Source organism: Bombyx mori, chromosome 14 (assembly GCF_030269925.1).
Source record: "Bombyx mori chromosome 14, ASM3026992v2".
Taxonomy (NCBI): Eukaryota; Metazoa; Arthropoda; class Insecta; order Lepidoptera; family Bombycidae; genus Bombyx; species Bombyx mori.
In genome coordinates, this window is record NC_085120.1 from 11,955,968 (window position 1) to 11,975,301 (window position 19,334).

At 37.8% G+C, this 19,334-nt stretch overlaps 1 protein-coding gene across 5 annotated transcripts in view; it reads right to left on the minus strand.

Annotated features, from left to right (window-relative positions):
- The window catches only part of LOC101743348 (protein Fe65 homolog), a 78,882-nt gene that overhangs the window by 50,824 nt on the left and 8,724 nt on the right, over window positions 1-19,334 (minus strand). For all 5 annotated transcript variants that reach the window (XM_012688399.4, XM_062672206.1, XM_062672205.1 and 2 more), the window contains one exon: window positions 8,844-9,036. In XM_012688399.4, the coding sequence (XP_012543853.1) occupies window positions 8,844-8,991 (148 nt within the window). In that variant the 5' untranslated portion in view covers window positions 8,992-9,036. The remainder of the gene's footprint in view (window positions 1-8,843; window positions 9,037-19,334) is intronic.

Sequence of the window (19,334 nt, forward strand, 5' to 3'; positions counted from 1 at the left end):
AAAAAAAAACTTTTAATTAGTTTTATAAGCTGTTCGGTGAAAAATCTTGGAGTACAAATCGCCAGAGCGCAAACACATTGTAGTCTATACTATTACCAGTGTCATTGACATTGTTAAAAACATTTCTAGGCTTTCGACCGTACATGAAATGGATATAATCTTTAAAATACATCGCGTGTGATTTTAAAATAAACAATTGATGACTAATGTGTCATGTTATCGTGTCTGGGCAAAGTTTGAGTAGCGCTGGCTTACCGTAAATTTGACATAGCAATAAACAGTGTCTGATTTCTAAATTATATATTTTTAATTTCTATATTTTATTATTCGTAAGCAATCCGCGGAAATAATCTAAATAAAAAAGTTAATGTTGAAATTTTGTTAATCGATTGCTTTTGTTGATTTTTTTTTCAAATGGCTCTAGATAGCCTTATAGTCGAACTGGCATGGCACTAAGTAGTTATCGAAGCCATCACATCAGAACGTACATACATACATAGCGCGGCACATCATTATGTTTTAATTATGTAAGTACTTTGAATAAATACGTCATAGTCTTAAATAATCCTACCAGGTAAACTTTTGATTGAGAATTACACTCTATACTTATTATATAGTTCGATGAATCGAGACACTATAATATATAGTTCTTGCCAAGGCATTCTATGCACAGTAACAAACACAGAGAAACATTGTAACGATGGAAAATGTAATCACCTTAGGATCAGAGTGCTTAGTGCGAGTTTTTTAACGTTCTCGATAGCGTAAAAGTTAACTCATATTTATATGGAATTGGAACGTTTGCCTACGTTTGCCGCTAGGGGCGCTTTTCCAACTGCATACAAATATGAGTTAACTTTTACGCTATCGGGAACGTTAACTAAAACTCGCACTAAGCACACTGTTCTCTTTGTGCGCTCGTTTCATGCTAGATTTCTTGGGAGAATAGTGCGATGGTTTTCCTTTTCCTACCCCTGACGGGAGAAGATCACGCGGACGCTCACCTACCAGCTGGTCAGATCTGGTAAATACGGTCACCCCGTCACGGACACGAAGACGTGAAGAGATATTATGGTGCATCAGGCGATCAGCGCTTCCAGCTAGATACGACCTTCAGTAATGAAGAGTCTTACTAAGGAGGAGCAACCCACAGACACAGCCCACTGAGTTTCTCGCCGGATCTTCTCAGTTGTAGATCGGTGGTAGATTCTGCGAAGCACTACTCTTGCTAGGGTCAGTGTTAGCAACGCCTCCTGGTTTGAGCCCCGAGAGCTCACCTACACGTTAGGCTTACACTGACTTAGTCTCTCAAGGCTATCAGCTTAGGTAAGAAAAAAGAGGAGGAGCATCTGTTGGGAATACTGTCATTTCCATTTCGGTAATACAAATACGGTATTCCTAAAATGTCATCTTGATAAAAAAAATCGTTTTAATATAGCGTAGAATAGAAAAAAACATAATTAAAACTTAAAACTTCTTATTGGTGGTAGGACCTCTTGTGAGTCCGCACGGGTAGGAAGCAGTAATGCGTTTCGTTTTAAAGGCTGGGCAGCCGTTGTAACTGCACTGAGACCTTAGAACTTATATCTCAAGGCGGGTGGCCCATTTACGTTGTAGATGTCTATGGGCTCCAGTAACCACTTAGCATCAGGTGGGTTATGAGCTCGTCCACCCATCTAAGCAATAAAAAAATGTGTGCTAGAAAAATCAATAAAACGATATTTTTAAAGCGCTGTGCGGCGGTTACTTAAATAGGTGCATTCGTGCGTATGTAGAACAACTGTAGGGCTGTAATTAATTACCTATCCAAGATCACTAGTTTTAATTCGAACACAAATAGATAACGTTGCCACGACATATAATTAAAAATAAAAAAAGACTAGGTAGACAATTATGAATAAATATTATGATATTTATCTTCTTCTTTTTCTCCCCCTTATCCCACTATGTGGGGTCGGCACAGCTAATTTTTCTCTTCCATTCTCTTCTATCAGCCGTCATCTCAACACTCACTCCTCTCTCTCTCATATCGTCATTCACACACTCCATCCATGTCTTCTTCGGTCGACCTCTTCCCCCTCTACCTTGCACTACCATTTCCATACATCTCCTAGTCACATGCATCTTCCCTCTACGCATCACATGTCCATACCACGCTAACCGTCCGCTCCTTAATTTGTTGTTTACCGGGGCCACTTTCACACTTCCTCTGATATACTCATTCTTATTATGATATTTATAATTTAAAATAATAGAGGGTAGGCGCGCCGTGGGCAGAACACCAGCTAGATGGTCAGACCTGGTTAAGGAAGCGGTTGGTGGTAGTCTGTACCATGCGGTCTATGCCACCCAAGATCGAACACTATGGAGGAAAGTGACATGTGGTCGCGATCCTCAGCAATGAGGGAACGATGAAGAAGAGGTTTTCATTTTATAATTTCAAGATGTCAATTACGCGTATTGCACTGGTGTTAGTAATTATAATTGGAGTGACATATTCGCACCTTTAAAATTAAAATGGCTTAATCCAAAATTCAAACTTTTTTTTGGTAAACGCTAAAAACGTAATTGAAGAATTATAATTTTTGTTTTGTTTTTCATTTATAATGACGTAAGGTAATCGCCTGATTTCAAAGAGACAGAAAGGATAATATGTTTAACTCTAATAAACTGAATAGAATACATATTAATGGATTGTTCGAAGTATAAAACTCATTTTTGTTTAATTTTTAGTTGAACCTCTTCAATTTTAATGGTATAACACGTACCTTTTTTTTTCTACCTAAGCTGGTAGCCTTGAGAGGCTATTCCAGCGTAACCTTAACTAGTAGAATAACTAGTAGAATTCTTGTCAATTCGTCGATATTCTGTATTGGTTAAAGTATCGGTTTTATTTTTGTAAGAATTGTTTATGAGAACTTATGATTTATCGACAAAAAATCGGTTAAAGACCTAGAGGAAGACCCAAGACAAGCTGACGGACCAGAGAGAATGTAATGTTGATAACGAGGATATCAAAGATAGAGCGAAGTGCAGGAGTAGAATAAGGAAAGCTGACTCCGCCACTAAGTGGAGTAAATAGGAAGAGAAAGAGAGAAGATTTATCGATTAAAATTAAATCACGCTCACAGCCAAAATCATTTGAATAATGTAAATAAATAAAAAATATTTTTGAGAATATTTACATTAATAAATGACAACCCTAAATGTCAATGTTGAAATTCTCTAGAGCGTTACAATTACGTAACCCTAGTATAGGTACATATGTGCACTGAAATAATGCACTATAGTAGTGTATGAATCATAAAGTCAATGAAGTGGGTATGTTAGAAGCACGCGGCATATGAGTGCGACCGGGTATTCAGGTCAGATGATCTGGATTATATTAGTTTGCCAAACAAAAGACTCGATTTTAAATTCAAGTTCCCGATGCTAATATGCTTCTTTTCATTAGTTCCTGTAGTACATAAAGGTCTAGTTTGGATTATAAAGCTGTACTTAGTTGTCCCGAAGCAGTCGAAATTCGACTATAATTAATTGAAATTATAAGTTTGAATATTATTATGGTTCTAGTTACAGATTTCGCCAAAACCACACCATAGACAAATGATATTAAAGATAAACAATATTAACCTATTCTCAATTTAACCACAGACTTCAAGCAGTAACAAAAGTTTGACAATAAACGAAGAGTATATAATTATATGCGTGTGTGTCAAATACATGGTAGTGTGTAATGTTTTTTTTATTGATTATAAATGAGTATTATAAATGCATAATTTAAAAAATATTGGATTTTGCACTCCTCTATATTCTCTATAAGTCTGGGAAATTTCATACATCTCCGTCCGCGCAATTTTCGTAAAAAGGGATACAAAGTTTTTGCTTCGCGTATAGAGATTATTTTTCTTTGTGAACCGTCAATGCAACGCAAAGGCATGCGTCCACAGCGCAATGTACACGCGCACGCAAGACCGTTGACCCCGAGTATTGAGCTGATGAATTATATTGTTTACACTACAAAAGCACTAATAACAGACAGTTTTTACTGCAATTTTATCTACATTTTCCTGTCGGGTAATTTGATCTCCTCCTTTACACGCTGCGTAATAATTAAGCATTACCTGGAGCCACTGCGGTCATCCACAGTGCGTTTCCAGAGATCTTTTTTGCCAAGTACCATCCGGCTATGGAATGAGCTCCCCTCCACGGTGTTTCCCGAGCGTTATGACATGTCCTTCTACAAACGAGGCTTGTGGAGAGTATTAAGCGGTAGGCAGCGGCTTGGCTCTGCCCCTGGCATTGCTGAAGTCCATGGGCGACAGTAACCACTCACCATCAGGTGGGCCGTATGCCCGTCTGCCTACAAAGGCAATAAAAAAAAAGCATTAACTTACTTCTCAGTATTCTATGACGCAGTAGTCCAAACAACCCCGAGAAAACCAGCCGACACATGATAAGGTCGTCCAACTAATTAATTGAACCGAAATTACTATGAAAATCGTGACTTCAAGACTCCGCGAGCGCGTAATGAATGAAAGCAAACCCTTAACGCGCGTTGTACTCCACACGAAAACCACCTTTACGAACATAATCTTGTGTACCAACAAAATATTAATGTGAACTCGTTGCTGTTAGAATCGATATTTGTATGAAAATATGTGTAAGGTTACGCTCTTTTAGAATTGGATTTGGCTTCTGGAAAACACGTCCAGTCATGCTTTCAGGAATTATGTTAAGGGGTGCAGTCCACTGGCGCCATTTACAGTCGCCAGTGAGTGAAGCTAATCAGTGTGGACGTCGAATTAAATTGATTGTACTCAACGGGTTTCAGTTGCGTATTGGGGAATGTTTAAACAATTGCTGTTATTACGGCGCGTTCAAAGGTTTTGTGGAACACGAATTTTATCTATATAATATAAAAATGAATTGCTGTTCGTTAGTCTCGCTAAAACTCGAGAACGGCTGGACCGATTTGGTTAATTTTGGTCTTGAATTATTTGTGGAAGGAAGTCCAGAGAAGGTTTAAAAGATGATAAATATGAAAATGATCAGAATAAAATAAAAATAACAATTTTGTTTTCCCTTTGATGTGTCCCTCGTCGGACGGATTCCTTTTGTTTGTTTTAAGTTTATTTTATACAAAAGTTTCGATCTTTTATTTATCAATTGAGGCACTACGAAGTCTGCCGGGTCAGCTAGTTTATAATATAAACATTTATGACTTTAGCCCAGTGGAAAATATTTAAATGGCAAACTGTAAAATATTATGTTTTCATTTTAAGCTAATACAATAAATGGGTAGTTCGTACAACCGTTATTATTTTAAATTTTGTCGTACTTATTATGCAAATGTACGTATGCAGATTATGTGTTTCAATTTTTTTAAAAAACACGAGAACTGATAAATTACAAAATTTGCAAGATAAATTAATTAGGTTAGTTTGAAATTATCACCAAACTTGACGTGTAGAATAAAACTTTTGTTAAATAAAATAAATAAAACATTTAGACGGAATTTAACTATCAAAGTTCAAAGCGTCACAATCAAAAGTACCAGGTCCTCATAACTCTAAATAGATGTTCTTATTAAAAATTATCAACACTGTTAATAAATATTACTAAGCATTCATCAATGTATTAAAAGCGAAAAGTACCAGGCGCCCATAGTTGGCTAGGAGGTCGCATGCACAATACTGCGTCAGAGGCGGGCGCGATACGCGACGCCAAGATGTCTGCCGATAACGCTCGCGTGACGGGCACCGCTACATTCGACAAACAACGACTTGCCTCTATCATCCGAATGTATTACAAAAACGTTATTTAACATATAGTTTTACGTGTTCAGATCTGAAGATTTTGAATGAGTTTTAAAGGACAATGCTCAAAAATGGGCTAACTTTATGTTAAAACTATTTGTACTTGAAAAAGTATGCCTTTTTTTTTACGTTTTTTTTGTTTTTATGTATCAACATTTCTTTCACCCTGGCATTGTTTTACAAAAAATAAATTATTTATTTGATAACATCCGAAAACTGAGTACTTCCACCATTCATAGTTTTTAAATTCGCCAATATATATATTTTTTGGAGGTAATGGCCTTGTATAGATCTTTAGGCCATAATTCGCCAATAGACAGACAAAGGGCTTAGCCCATACAGCCTTGACCACCACTCATAGTTTTTTTTTTTTATTTATTTACGGCCAATGGTTACAAGACCTTATAGCTCACCACTCATAGTAAACCTAAATGTTGCCAAACGAAAGAGTTCTATGTGACTTGAACAACAAATAAAAAAAATAGCTATTGGTACTTTCAAAAGCCGAAGAAAATTCGCTTTATGTATTCAACGCCAAACAAACTACTGCATTTTCGGGATTAAGGACAATCTAAACACCCCAACATGTAGGTATTATGGTATTTAGGGCCCTTACACGGGAAATGGGTAATTTAGAGCACTTCAACACCTCCCAATAGCCCATTTCGCAAACCCCATTCCATCCGATCCATGTTCACGAGAAGAAGGGATGTAAAATGTTTACAGAGCGCCGACATCGGATCGTAGCGATAACTGAGTTAAAGTGTTACAAGATTTAGAGATTAGTGTTGCTAGAATTTATCATTGATTATTATATTTAATAGTTTTCAAAAATTTTCGTTCACTGTTCTAATATTCAGAGAATATAAAAAGAAATCATTCTAATCTGAAATATGCAACAATCTAATAGAATTTAGTACTTCCGCATCAATAAAATAGGATCAGTAAGATCTTGAAAAGTGTCTTTAAAATGCCTCATAGATAAAGAGGATATTATTGTTTTCCTGATGGTGCCACTTATGATAGGACACGTTCGGACTTATTTATTTATTTGCACCAACAAAGTGATCATTAAAACAAAACATTGACATATCGACAGTACGTACGTGACAAATATTACCTCAATTAATTAAAGGTACTATCGACAGTGAAAACATCTTGAAATTAGAAAATTAATAATCAAATGAGTAATTTTAAGAAGTATTAAATCCAGAATGATACTTTGTCTATGTCTTCATTTTTGCCAACTGAGTTTCTCACCGGATCTTCTCAGTGGGTCGCGATTCTGCGAAGCACTGCTCTTGCTAGGGCTAGTGTTGGCAAATTCTCTCAGGTCGAGTCCGTGAGCTCACCTACCCATTGCACCTATCTGCCGCGAATTTAACATGCGGTCGATCCCAAGAAGAGTTCGAAGTTAGGTCTCAATTTGACCTAATACAACTTGTATTTTATATTGTCTGGTAAAAAATCTTTTTAACTTTTGTAGTTTCGCCTCTGTCTGAGGTCAACTGTACATCGCGTGCTTACAACGATCCTAGACGATTGTCTGGGGTTTTATTAATACATGAAATAAAAACGAAAATATCATGTTATTACTGATTTATTCTGGCCCTGACTTAGGAAAACCTAAGGTTAATCTTCGATGCTTTTTTGACATTGACTTCAAAACCGCCATCTTGTCATCTTTTTCCGAGAGACGCGTCCAATTTGAAGGGTGAATAGAAAACATAGTGAACATTATGGCACTATAATAATAATAATAATAATAGAGCCCTTTATTCGGAAAACAGATATACAATTAAGTTTCTTATATTACTGCACTTATACTGATATATGTATATATATGTATTTTAGAAAATTAAAATTGGTGTATTTGGTGCTTGTTTACTATCTGTAAGTCCGTTTGCCAGTTGGCAAAGGCCTCCTCTAACCTACTCCATTCTTCTACGGCTGGTCACCGAGGGAGGATTATGGCACTATACATTTTTTTAATATTTCTCAGCCGACTACCGTTTCAATATTGAAATATTCTTAATCTTAATTTGTCGCATGATGTTATGCAACATAAGCGTTGTACACGCGCATGACGGATGACGTCAAATGGTGTGCGTCATATTACATACCAAATTCTACATAATTTCAATTTTCAAATACAATACGAGGGTAATACTGAAAGTATTAGAACTCTTCGGCTTAATGCAGAAAAAAAAACTTAGCACTAGATTTGAATATCGAACTCAGATAATTCAAATTCAGTACCTATGACTAGTACTTGACATTTGTTTTCTTTTTTTTAAATTTAGCGCCAATTGTAAGAGCAATTTCGTTTCCCGATCACCTAGAAATCTGTTTTTTTTTATACCGATGTTGCAAATTAGTTTTGAGAATATACATATTTTACAAAATATTTCTTAAATGATTCTAATAATAAATAATAAAATGGTCACATTTTTTTTTCCCTTAATATTCCAGAAATTTATCTGCAATACCAACTGTATTCGCGTTTAGTCAAAATTTATGTGTCTTTCAATTATACTGACTCTATTTTCTCTTTAAACATTACTTAATACAACACACAAAAATATATAATATATAGCAAAATGTATGACGTATGGTAACAAATGTTTTTGAGGACATAATCAAACAGCAGCCGCTTTCGTCAGTGTATTCTCGCCCACTGGTCTACTAGTGATTTACTTTTCTTTACTTTACTAAGCGTGGTTTATTAGTGTAAGCTATCGTGAGTCCTTGTGAGTCCGCGTGCGTAGGTACCACCGTCTTGCCTATTTCTGCCGTGAAGCAGTAATGCGTTTCGGTCTGAAGGGTGGGGCAGCCGTTGTAACTATACTCAGATCTTAGAACTTATATCTCAGGGTGGGTGGTGCATTTATTTTGTAGATGTCTATGGGCTCCAGTAACCACTTAAAACCAGGTGGGCTGTGAGCTTGTCCAACCTACTAAGCAATAAAAAAAAAAAAAAAACCACCGACTGCTTAACACGCGTGTAGGATTGGCGGGACTCACCTACGAAGCTGGAGTCATCGTCGATGCGATGGTCGTGTAGCGCGTGCATGACGAGGGCGGCGAGGAGGGCCGGGCGCGCCGCTGGCAGCCCGGGGGCCAGCCCGCGCAAGGACGCCGGCGCTGCGCACAGGATCGCCCCCGAGAGCATCTAGCGCGCACCCCAGGACATCACTCGTCTCCACACGCACCTCACCTGCACATCACTATCATTATTATAAGCCGCGCCAATAAAGAAAAGAATCTTTTTTTTATGGTTGAAAGATTACTGGCGGCCCGGAGGCCTTTCCAGTTTCACCAGGACAGGTGGGCGAGCAAAGGCTCAGCCAGGAGGGGTGGGATTTGCTAACAGCTGCCCGAGCGACTCCAAAGGAGAGCTAACAACTCAAGGGCAGCTGCTTCGTGAATGAATCTACTACCGGATAGGATCCGGCGAGAAACTCAGCGAGCTGATTCATGGGTTAGGTTGCACGTCGAGCTCCTTGTCGAGTTCGACGAGTACGGTTACCGGGGTCCCTAAGCCTACTAGTGTTAGAGCTGAAGGCGTCTAATGCAAAAGTTATTGGATCTGATGGATCCGTAAGAACGTGGGAAACGAATCTTAAATGGCGGCGGCGATCATGCGCTCTCACTCTAAACTATTGCTGTCTTTAGTCGCACACGGCGCGGCGCGTACTGCATGCAAAAATAATTTTTAATTCATTTTTAAAATAATTTTTAGCTGACATTATGGACTTTTTGGCGGGAACGCGGGGAGTGTAGTTGTGTGATTTGTTTTATTTTGTCTATTTAGTGTTTCTTCAGGTTTCAATGTGTAATAACGGTGGCTTATTAACTGTTTAGTATCTGTGAAAGTGCACGGAAAAATAAAACAAGCTGAACGTAACTTCTCGGGATCCTCCAATGCCATATTATCTCATTTCATTTCATGTCATGTTTCATATTAATCAACTTCATTTCATTTTTTATATAAAAAAGTTTTCATTAGTCTTAGTTGCCAGGTCATAAAATGCCTTAATAAAAATGATAATAATTTGTAATTGACTAAGATCTAATATTTTATGATTTTAATGGATCATGAATTTCATTAAATTCTTTATTACTATAATTTATAAATGTTATAGTATAAATTGACATGTTAGTAATCTTCAATTAATTCTATATTTATTTTATATTTGCACACTTTCTATTCAAGTAAGAACATGCTAGAATGTTAAAATTTTATAATACCATTATTTAATGTACCATGTCTCTGGCAAATAATTCACTTTGAATTTAATTGAATTGAATTAAGCATAATTTCAATAACATTCTGTTGCTGTATTTACAGACAGACGGAGACCATTCCATTTAAAATGGCCACAACAGAGTCTTAATTGTAAAGACATCAGTTCTTCACAGCAGAAATAGGCAGAATTAACTGATCAACCTTTAAGCCACAATATCGTTCAAGGCATACCTTATCATATACCTTAGTCGTCGTGGCCTAACGGATGAGACGTCCGGTGCATTCGTGTTGAGCGATGCACCGATGTTCGAATCTCAGGCGGGTACCAATTTTTCTAATGAAATACGTACTCAACAAATGTTCACGATTGATTTCCACGCTGAAGGAATATCATCGTGTAATAAAAATGAAACCTGCAAAATTATAATTTGCGTAATTACTGGTGGTAGGACCTCTTGTGAGTCCGCGCGGGTGGGTACCACCGCCCTTCCTATTTCTGCCGTGAAGCAGTAATGCGTTTCGGTCTGAAGGATGAGGGAGCCGTTGTAACCATACTTGAGACCTTAGAACTTAAATCTCAAGGTGGGTGGCGCATTTAAGTTGAGGATGTCTATGGGCTCCAGTAACCACTTAACAACAGGTGGACTGTGAGCTCGTCCAGCCATCTAAGAAATAAAAAAATAATAAAAAAATTGTCCAGGAAATATAAACACAAAGCACTGTAACAACACATAGTACTTAAGGACATTTCCGAAGGACGTCCCAATTCCATGTGTTTTATAATATTCATGCCTTCATCTCGCGTGCGAGGCCTGAATACTGATTAAGGAAACCCCTGCCCTATTCGTTCAACGACAATTCTGTCAATCGAAATATTCGAAGGAAACATTTCAGTACTGCTGGTATCTCTACTGGCAGGGGTGCGTATTGTGTTTTTTTTAGTTTTTATTATTAACTTTATAGGCAGACGAGCATACGGCCCACCTGATGGTCAGTGGTCACCGTCACTATTATCATAGTCAATAACATCAGACTGGCTGTGAGCGTCGGCTTATCAAAGCTGATAAAGTGTAACTCGTAATGTAACCTACTGCATTTTTTGATTGATTTAAAAAAAGAAATCGTAATGTTTCACGTCACACCAGGAATAGTTAAATCATTTAAATACTCTTTATATTAGATTTAAAGCAGAATATATTGTAATTTTTAGTCAACATAAAAAAATCACTTACCATTTACATAATCAAACACAAAGTGTGGAAAACATAATGTTATATACCTAATGGTATCATCTCATAATAACTAGAATTATGCTTAAAAAAAAATTAACACCAAAAATATATCGTAATTTATAATATAAACGAGTTTGACCCATAACTTTTGTTTAAAAATGTTCAAAAATGAACACTGGAAAATGGACTATGTGCAAAATGATTTAAAGCTTAAAGTTTACGTTCCGAAATACCTTAAAAGAGTTCACGAAAACAATAGAAAGATTGTATTGTGTGAACTCCGATGTGTTAATTAGTATATTTGAAGCATTTCGCATTTTTATAACGCTGTGAAATGTATTTTTTTTTACACGCTTTATATTAGCTACACTTGTATGTGTGTTTGTATGTTTGTAACTGACTACTTTAGACGCGATTTTGACCCACTTTAAACGGCCAGATTTCATACAAACTTTGTAGATTTATCGAGGACCGATGACAATTGAATATTTAAAAAAAAATGAAGAAAAAAAAATTGAAATTCAACTAAAAAACTAAAAATTAATAATAGTTTAAAAAAACTAGAAAACACGCTTTATATAAAATTGAACTAAAAAAGATTTTTTCAATTATTTTTTTGTTGAATTTTATATAAAGCGTGTTTTTTAGTTGTTTTTTTAAACTATTATTTATATTTTGTGCTTAAATGACTTTGGATCGGATTATACCACATACAGATACATAGGAATAAACTTTTACGAGGCTAGAATTAAAAATATCATTAACACAGTCACTAACAGACCGTTGATCGGTGGGTAATCAAATAACGTGTCTTCAAATAACCAATCATCATCTTCATTTGCGTGTGCTTGCAAGTTCATGTAGCAAGATCTGATCAGAGCAATTACTTATGATTAGTATGTGAATTTTGTACGTGTCTGTTTTAAGATAATTCACTAATTTACCGTGTAAATAATAAAACATCGAATGTTTTCCAAGTCAGACTTACCAGACAAATTTTGAAGAAATCTATTTCATAATTGAATATGCAATTTCGAAAAGGGCACATCTCTGAAAATGTAAAATGTTCAGGAAATGAAAAAAAAAATGATTATTTTCTAAAGCAGTGTAAAATTTAAAATATTGACTTTTGAGATATATTTTAGTGTTAATTAGAAATCGAAAATTACTGGAATTATTATAAAATGGGTGTAGGTAAGCCTCAAAACTACATGTATATGAAAAAACTTATTTGACAAAATATACGACATGTGCCCTTTTCGAAATTGCATATTCAATTAAATAGATACCAAACCGATTTCTTTATAAGATAATTCATCCGATAAGCCTTGGACCGTAACGAAATATTCAAGATGTTTTTATATGGCATTTGTGAACATGTACTTTGGGTTAGTAGAAAAACAGACTAAATTTGTGTATGCATACGCTATTGTGTTTCGATAAATCGTTATTACTCTACCTCAAGCAATTTAAGCCGTGATATCACAGGGGATCGAAGCTAGATACATACATACACTTGAAATAAAATTATATTACAATGAACGTAATCAAAATGCGCTGCGCAGATTTTTTTTATTACTTAAATGGGTGGACGAGCCCACCTGGTGTTAAGTGGTTACTGGAGCCCATAGAAATCCACAACGTAAATGCGCCACCCACCTTGAGATATAAATTCTAACGTCTCAGTATAGTTACAACGGCTGCCCCACCCTTCAAACCAAAACGCTTTACTGCTTCACGGCAGAAATAGGCAGGGCGGTGGTATCTACCCGTGCGGACTCACAAGAGGTCCTACCACCAGTATCCAATAAAATATTACACAATTTTTAGATATTATATAGATCAGGCCTGGGCATGGGAAGCATTGTACATATTATTATTAAAAACACAAATATTAGTTTTTGTCTAACATACATTGGTGCATAAAAATTTCTAGATAAAATATTAAGCAATAGTGATACATATTATCAGGGCCGGTGGGAGCCAAAATTTTCTCCCGAAAAACCGCTCTTTTCAGCGCCTCCTATTCGAAAATACAATTATGATTATTGAACAATTACATTATGTATAATAGTCGCACAATATAAAATTAGAAAAAAAAAACTGTTTGGCCCGAGGTCAAATTTTCATCTGCAATGTGGCCCGACTATCAAAATATTTGCCCACCCCTGATATAGATTAATAACACACCATGTTTATTTTGTGCAAATTCACACTTTCTATTCAAAGTTCATCTAATCAACATTATATTGACCAGACTTCAAAATTGTTGAACGAAAACGTCCACAGAATCTCCATAAATCACAATTCAAGGTAAGAGTTTGTCGTCTACGCGTCGAAGTGGGTCATAAATTAAAAACTCATCTCGCTTCGAGAGCCCCCCTATAGAATACGTATTACCGAAATGACATCTCATTTATAATCATTTTACTTTTTATTCAAATTTCTCTTGAACTTGAGTACGAAGTTGATATTTTTGAGTGCTTCGAAAAGTTAAGTTTAGTTTTTTTTATTGCCCTTGTAGGCAAACGAGCATAAGGCTCATCTGATGGTGAGTGGTTACCGTCGCCCATGAACTTCAGCAATGCCAGGGGCAGAGCCAAGCCGCTGCCTACCGCTTAATAATCACCACAAGCCTCGTTTGAAGAAGGACATGTCATAGCGCTCGGGAAACGCCGTGGAGGGCAGCTCATTCCATAGCCGAATGGTACGTGGCAAAGCCGGAGTGAGTGTGACTTATTTCGACGAGGCAACGTCCTCAGGTTAGAGCTCCGAAAGCTCACCTACACGGTTACACTGGCATAGCCTCTCAAGGTTGCCAATTTAGGTAGAAAAAAAAAACGTGTTTTCATATGGCTTGTTATATGTATAGACGACGGTAATTTTTTATATTAAGTATTATTTATGATCGAGCTTTTAGTTTAGCTTACTATATAGATAGAGAAAACGAAAAGTGAGATGTGTTGTTTTCTATTTTTATTATACGTATTTTTATTTATTATAGAATATATAGAAGAATGGTGGTAGTGCGTTTCCAGAGGACTTTTTTGCCACGTACCATCCGGCTATGGAATGAGCTCCCCTCCACGGTGTTTCCCGAGCGCTATGACATATCCTTCTTCAAACGAGGCTTGTGGAGAGTATTAAGCGGTAGGCAGCGGCTTGGCTAAGCCCCTGGCATTGCTGAAGTCCATGGGTGACGGTAACCACTCACCATCAGGTGGGCCGTGTGCTCGTCTACCTACAGGGGTAATAAAAAAAAAAAAACATGAGAAAGCCCACAACAACTTGGTAGAGCATTCCTTCCTTTTTTTTAATCTACCCATTCTAGTGATCTCGAGAGGTCATGCTAGATTCACTGAACGAGTATGTGACCTCACGGGGCTTTAACCTGGTGACGTTGCCACCACCAGTGTTATCTATCTATCTATCTATATATATATATATAAAAATTAATTGCTGTTCGTTAGTCTCGCTAAAACTCGAGAACGGATGGACCGATTTGGCTAATTTTGGTCTTGAATTATTTGTGGAAGTCCAGAGAAGGTTTAAAAGGTAGACAAATATAAAAATACTCGGTATTAAATAAAATAACAATTTTGTTTGACGGATTCCTTTTGTTTGTTTTAAGTCGATTTTATACAAAAGTTTAGGCCTTTTATTTATCGATTGAGGCACTACGAAGTCTGCCGGGTCAATTAGTATAAAATAAAAATTGAAGTTTTTGACCATATTGATTTATGGACGACGCGCTTACAAATGATATATGGTGCGATACCTATATATTGTAAACTGTAAACTTTTACTTTATTAAATTACGATCAAACACGAAATAAGACCGGAAGAACCAAGAAACTGTTCAGCGCGCACAGTGAGTTAATAAAGCTAACCGCGTAAACTGCTTTCTAACAAACTAACACCGGTGTAATGAACATTCCCAGTTCGGGCGACCGCGCTATTTATAAATGTGAGTTAAAGAGGTCAGGTATATGAGTACCACTACCGGGTTTATGTTATTGTAGTTCTGAAGGACTGAGCTCGGACTTATCTACGTAATTATCCTGAATTTATCATTGGAGGTACCGTTTAAATTGGTTGGTTAAAATATTCAGGTTTTTGATTATGATTTACTACTTAAAACTCTATAGCTTGGCGCAAATTCAGTTGTTTTTTAAAGCTAACAAACATGTTTTTTTTTATAGCTTAAATTGGTGGACGAGCTCACAGCCCACCTGGTGTTAAGTGGTTACTGGAGCCCAAAGACATCTACCTTGAGATATAAGTTCTAAGGTCTCTTTATAGTTACAACGGCTGCCCCACCCTTCAAACCGAAACGCATTACTGCTTCGCGGTAGAAATAGGCATTGTGGTGGTACCTACCCGTGCGGACTCACAAGAGGTCCTACCACCAGTAACTCACAAGAGGTCCTACCACCAGTAAGTGTTTTTATGTGACAAAGCGTACAGGCGAATTGACGACTCATTTGATGTTAAGTTTAGTGAATACCACAGTAACCGACCGTCTGTTAAGTACTTCGAGGTATTTAAAGACAGGATTGTCATAGCGCAATGAAAAACTGGCAAAATGGCTTTTTGTCAGATTTATAATGCGGAGTTCCAATCTTAGCTCACACCCAGTTTTGTTTCCTTCGATTATGTTTGAAACGATTGGTAAAAGTATTGATTTTTACATTTGATTATTCGTCTTTTTTTGTTGCTTAGATGGTTGGACGAGCTCACGGCCCCACCGATTTTAAGTGGCTACTGGAGCCCATAGACATCTATAACGTGAATGCCGCCACCTACTTTGAGATATGAGTTCTAAGGTCTCGGTATAGCTACAACGGCTGCCCCACCCTTCAAACCGAAACGCATTACTGCTTCACGCCATAAATAGGCAGGGTGGTGGTACCTACTTACTACCAGTAATTACGGAACCCGTCATGACTTACGCGAGTGTGGTGTTCGCTCACGCTGCCCGCACACACATAGACACCCTCCAATCTCTACAATCCCGCTTTTGCAGGTTAGCTGTCGGGGCTCCGGGGTCGTGAGGAACGTTAACCTACACGACGACCTGGGCCTCGAATCAATTCGGAAATACATGAAGTCAGCGTCGGAACGATACTTCGATAAGGCTAAGCGTCATGATAATCGCCTTATCGTTGCCGCCGCTGACTACTCCCCGAATCCTGATCATGCAGGAGCCAGTCACCGTCGACGCCCTAGACACGTCCTTACGGATCCATCAGATCCAATAACCTTTGCATTAGATGCCTTCAGCTCTAATACTAGGAGCAGGCTTAGGGACCCCGGTAACCGTACTCGTCGAACTCGACAAAGAGGTCGACGTGCAACCTAACCCATGCATCAGCCCGCTGAGTTTCTCGCCGGATCTTCTCAGTGGGTCGCGATTCCGATCCGGTAGTAGATTCATTTGCGAAGCAGCTGCCCTTGAGTTGTTAGGTCTCCTTCGGAGGCGCTCGGGCAGTTGTTAGCAAATCCCGCCCCTTTTGGCTGAGCCATTGCTCGCCCACCTGTCCTGGTGAAACTGAAAAGGCCTCCGAGCCACCAGTAATCCTTGCTTCACAAAAAAAAGCTGTAACACGTCTCCGACTCAGCGTGTCTTATCCATGTAACAAAGTAAGCGCGGTTCGTATTCTAAAACAGTTTGTGAAGTCCCTAAAACATCAATAACAGCGTAAGCTCTCATAAATCATTCGTTTATTGCCCTAAAGGCATTATTGATTCGTCCAAATGTTTGCCCCGACGGTGAAGCGAACGCCGCGATGGGCTAATGAATCGTAATATAGGTCAACTTGTACTACTATTATTATTGATCACAAATCAAATACATACATATACATATTTTGTAAATGTTTGCTCGACGATGATTGATTCTAGACGAACTAGCCATTAACTCAGGCGGCACGTTAAGTTACAACTATCGTTATCCATAAAATAATATGTCTCTACCTATGAAGTTGCCGTTTTAAAAACTGACCATTTGAAAAACGTAATTTATGTATGGCTGGCATAAATCTATACATATAAATAAAAATGGAGCGTCTGTTTGTAATATTGAAATAACCGCTTTTTACTACATGAATATGAATATATGTATATACGGTACATACACCAAAATAATATTTTTTACAATTTTTGTCTGTCTGTCTGTTTTTTTTTTCTTTTTCTTAAATGGGTGGACGAGCTCTCAGCCCACCTGGTGTTAAGTGGTAACTGGAGCCCATAGACATCTACGACGTAAATGCGCCACCCACCTTGAAATATAAGTTCTAAGGTAAGGTTCTCAGTATAGTTACAACGGCTGCGCCACCCTTCAAACCGAAACGCATTACTACTTCACGCCAGAAATAGGCAGGGTGGTGGTACCTACCCGTGCGGACTCACAAGAGGTCCTACCACCAGTAATAAAGTCCACCAGTGCCTGTTTATTCCGGCTAATCTCTGGAACGGCTGGACCGATTTTGACGAGACTTTCACTGATAAGTAGCTGATGGTATAAGGAGTAACTTAGGCTACTTTGTTTAGACTGGCTTCGCTTTTTAGACCGTCTTGCGTTGCTTAACAGACACACAAACTAAGGAATTCTGAACCGCATTGTCATTTACGATGAAAAATGAATTCTCTTTGATAGCCGTAGGCGGTCATCATGTTAGTTAGACCCCGGCTCAGAACCTAAACCCCAAACCAAAATTTACCCCTAGAAAGTCACGGGCACTGTTTGGTGATCCAGTATTGGTATGTTTTACTACAGCTTCTCACCAAATGCCACCAGCATTATCGCCGATATGTACTGTGAGGAATTAGACACAATGATGGAGAAACTCGAGAATTTTAAAAAAAGTTCACGATTGACATCCACGGTGAAGGAATAACATCATATATAATAAAAACCAAACCCACAAAATTATAATTTGCGTAATTACAGGTGGGTCTTGTGAGTCCGCACGGGTAGGTACTACAACCCTGCCTGTTTCTGCCGTGAAGCAGTAATGCGTTTCGGCTTGAAGGGTGGGGCAGCCGTTGTAATTATACTGAGACTTTAGAACTTACACATCTAAGCAATAAAAAAAATAAAAACCCAACACAAATAGTCTCTCCCTGCGGCCCGTTGCAATGGATCGACTACTACAGATATAACCGAAACAGGGTTGATGCGGGACAGATCGCCGATCGAAAACATGATGAGGGAATAAGGGAAGAAGAAGAAGAAGAGAGTGGTAGTAAAGAGGCTGTAGGTGAGCTCACGTGGCCCAAGCCGGAGTGTTGCTAACACAAGCCCTAGCAAGAGCAGTGCTTCGCAGAATCTACCATGAGTGGAGTAGGTATATCTTAGTTTGAATAGAACACGATTGTTTGAAGGGGCCATGAAGATTAAATTCCATTTTAAAAAAAATGGTGCGCGTGTAACTTGGTGCACGTGAAAGAAGTGAAACTTCTTTTGTGGCGTGTAGTATTGTGGTTTTCTTCATTGTTCATTCTTAAAATCAAATTTCTCTTGTAATAGGGAATTTTGTGTATAAGAGTAATGACCTCTTCACCATTTATACATATTTTAAATTACTTATAGGTTTCTTATTAATTCTTCATGAAAAATAAAATATAAGTTACTTAATAATATATGTTACTGCCTACAGGAGCAATAAAAAACTAATAACAAGCATCTAGTGGCTGTTGCCCGTAAACAGAATTGTATAAAAGAAACGACCTAGCTCGCTTTCTCCCTCTCTGCAAGGTCGAGCGGCTCGCGAGACGCTCTATCTGTTTCACTCTCGCTCCTCCTAAATTGTATCTTTTCTCTCTAGCCGTAACGAACAGTCGCGAGTTAAATTTTACTCTCAACGCACGTAAAGAAGTTGCACTTCAAAAATCGGTAATTTTATGTGTGTTCTATTGAGCAAGTATTTTATTTGACAGAACGATAGTCTATAAAATATTATAAAATTATAGAAAACTTTTAAGCCTTGGTACCATACCATGTACGAATTGTTTTTCCATCTTTCTTCCATT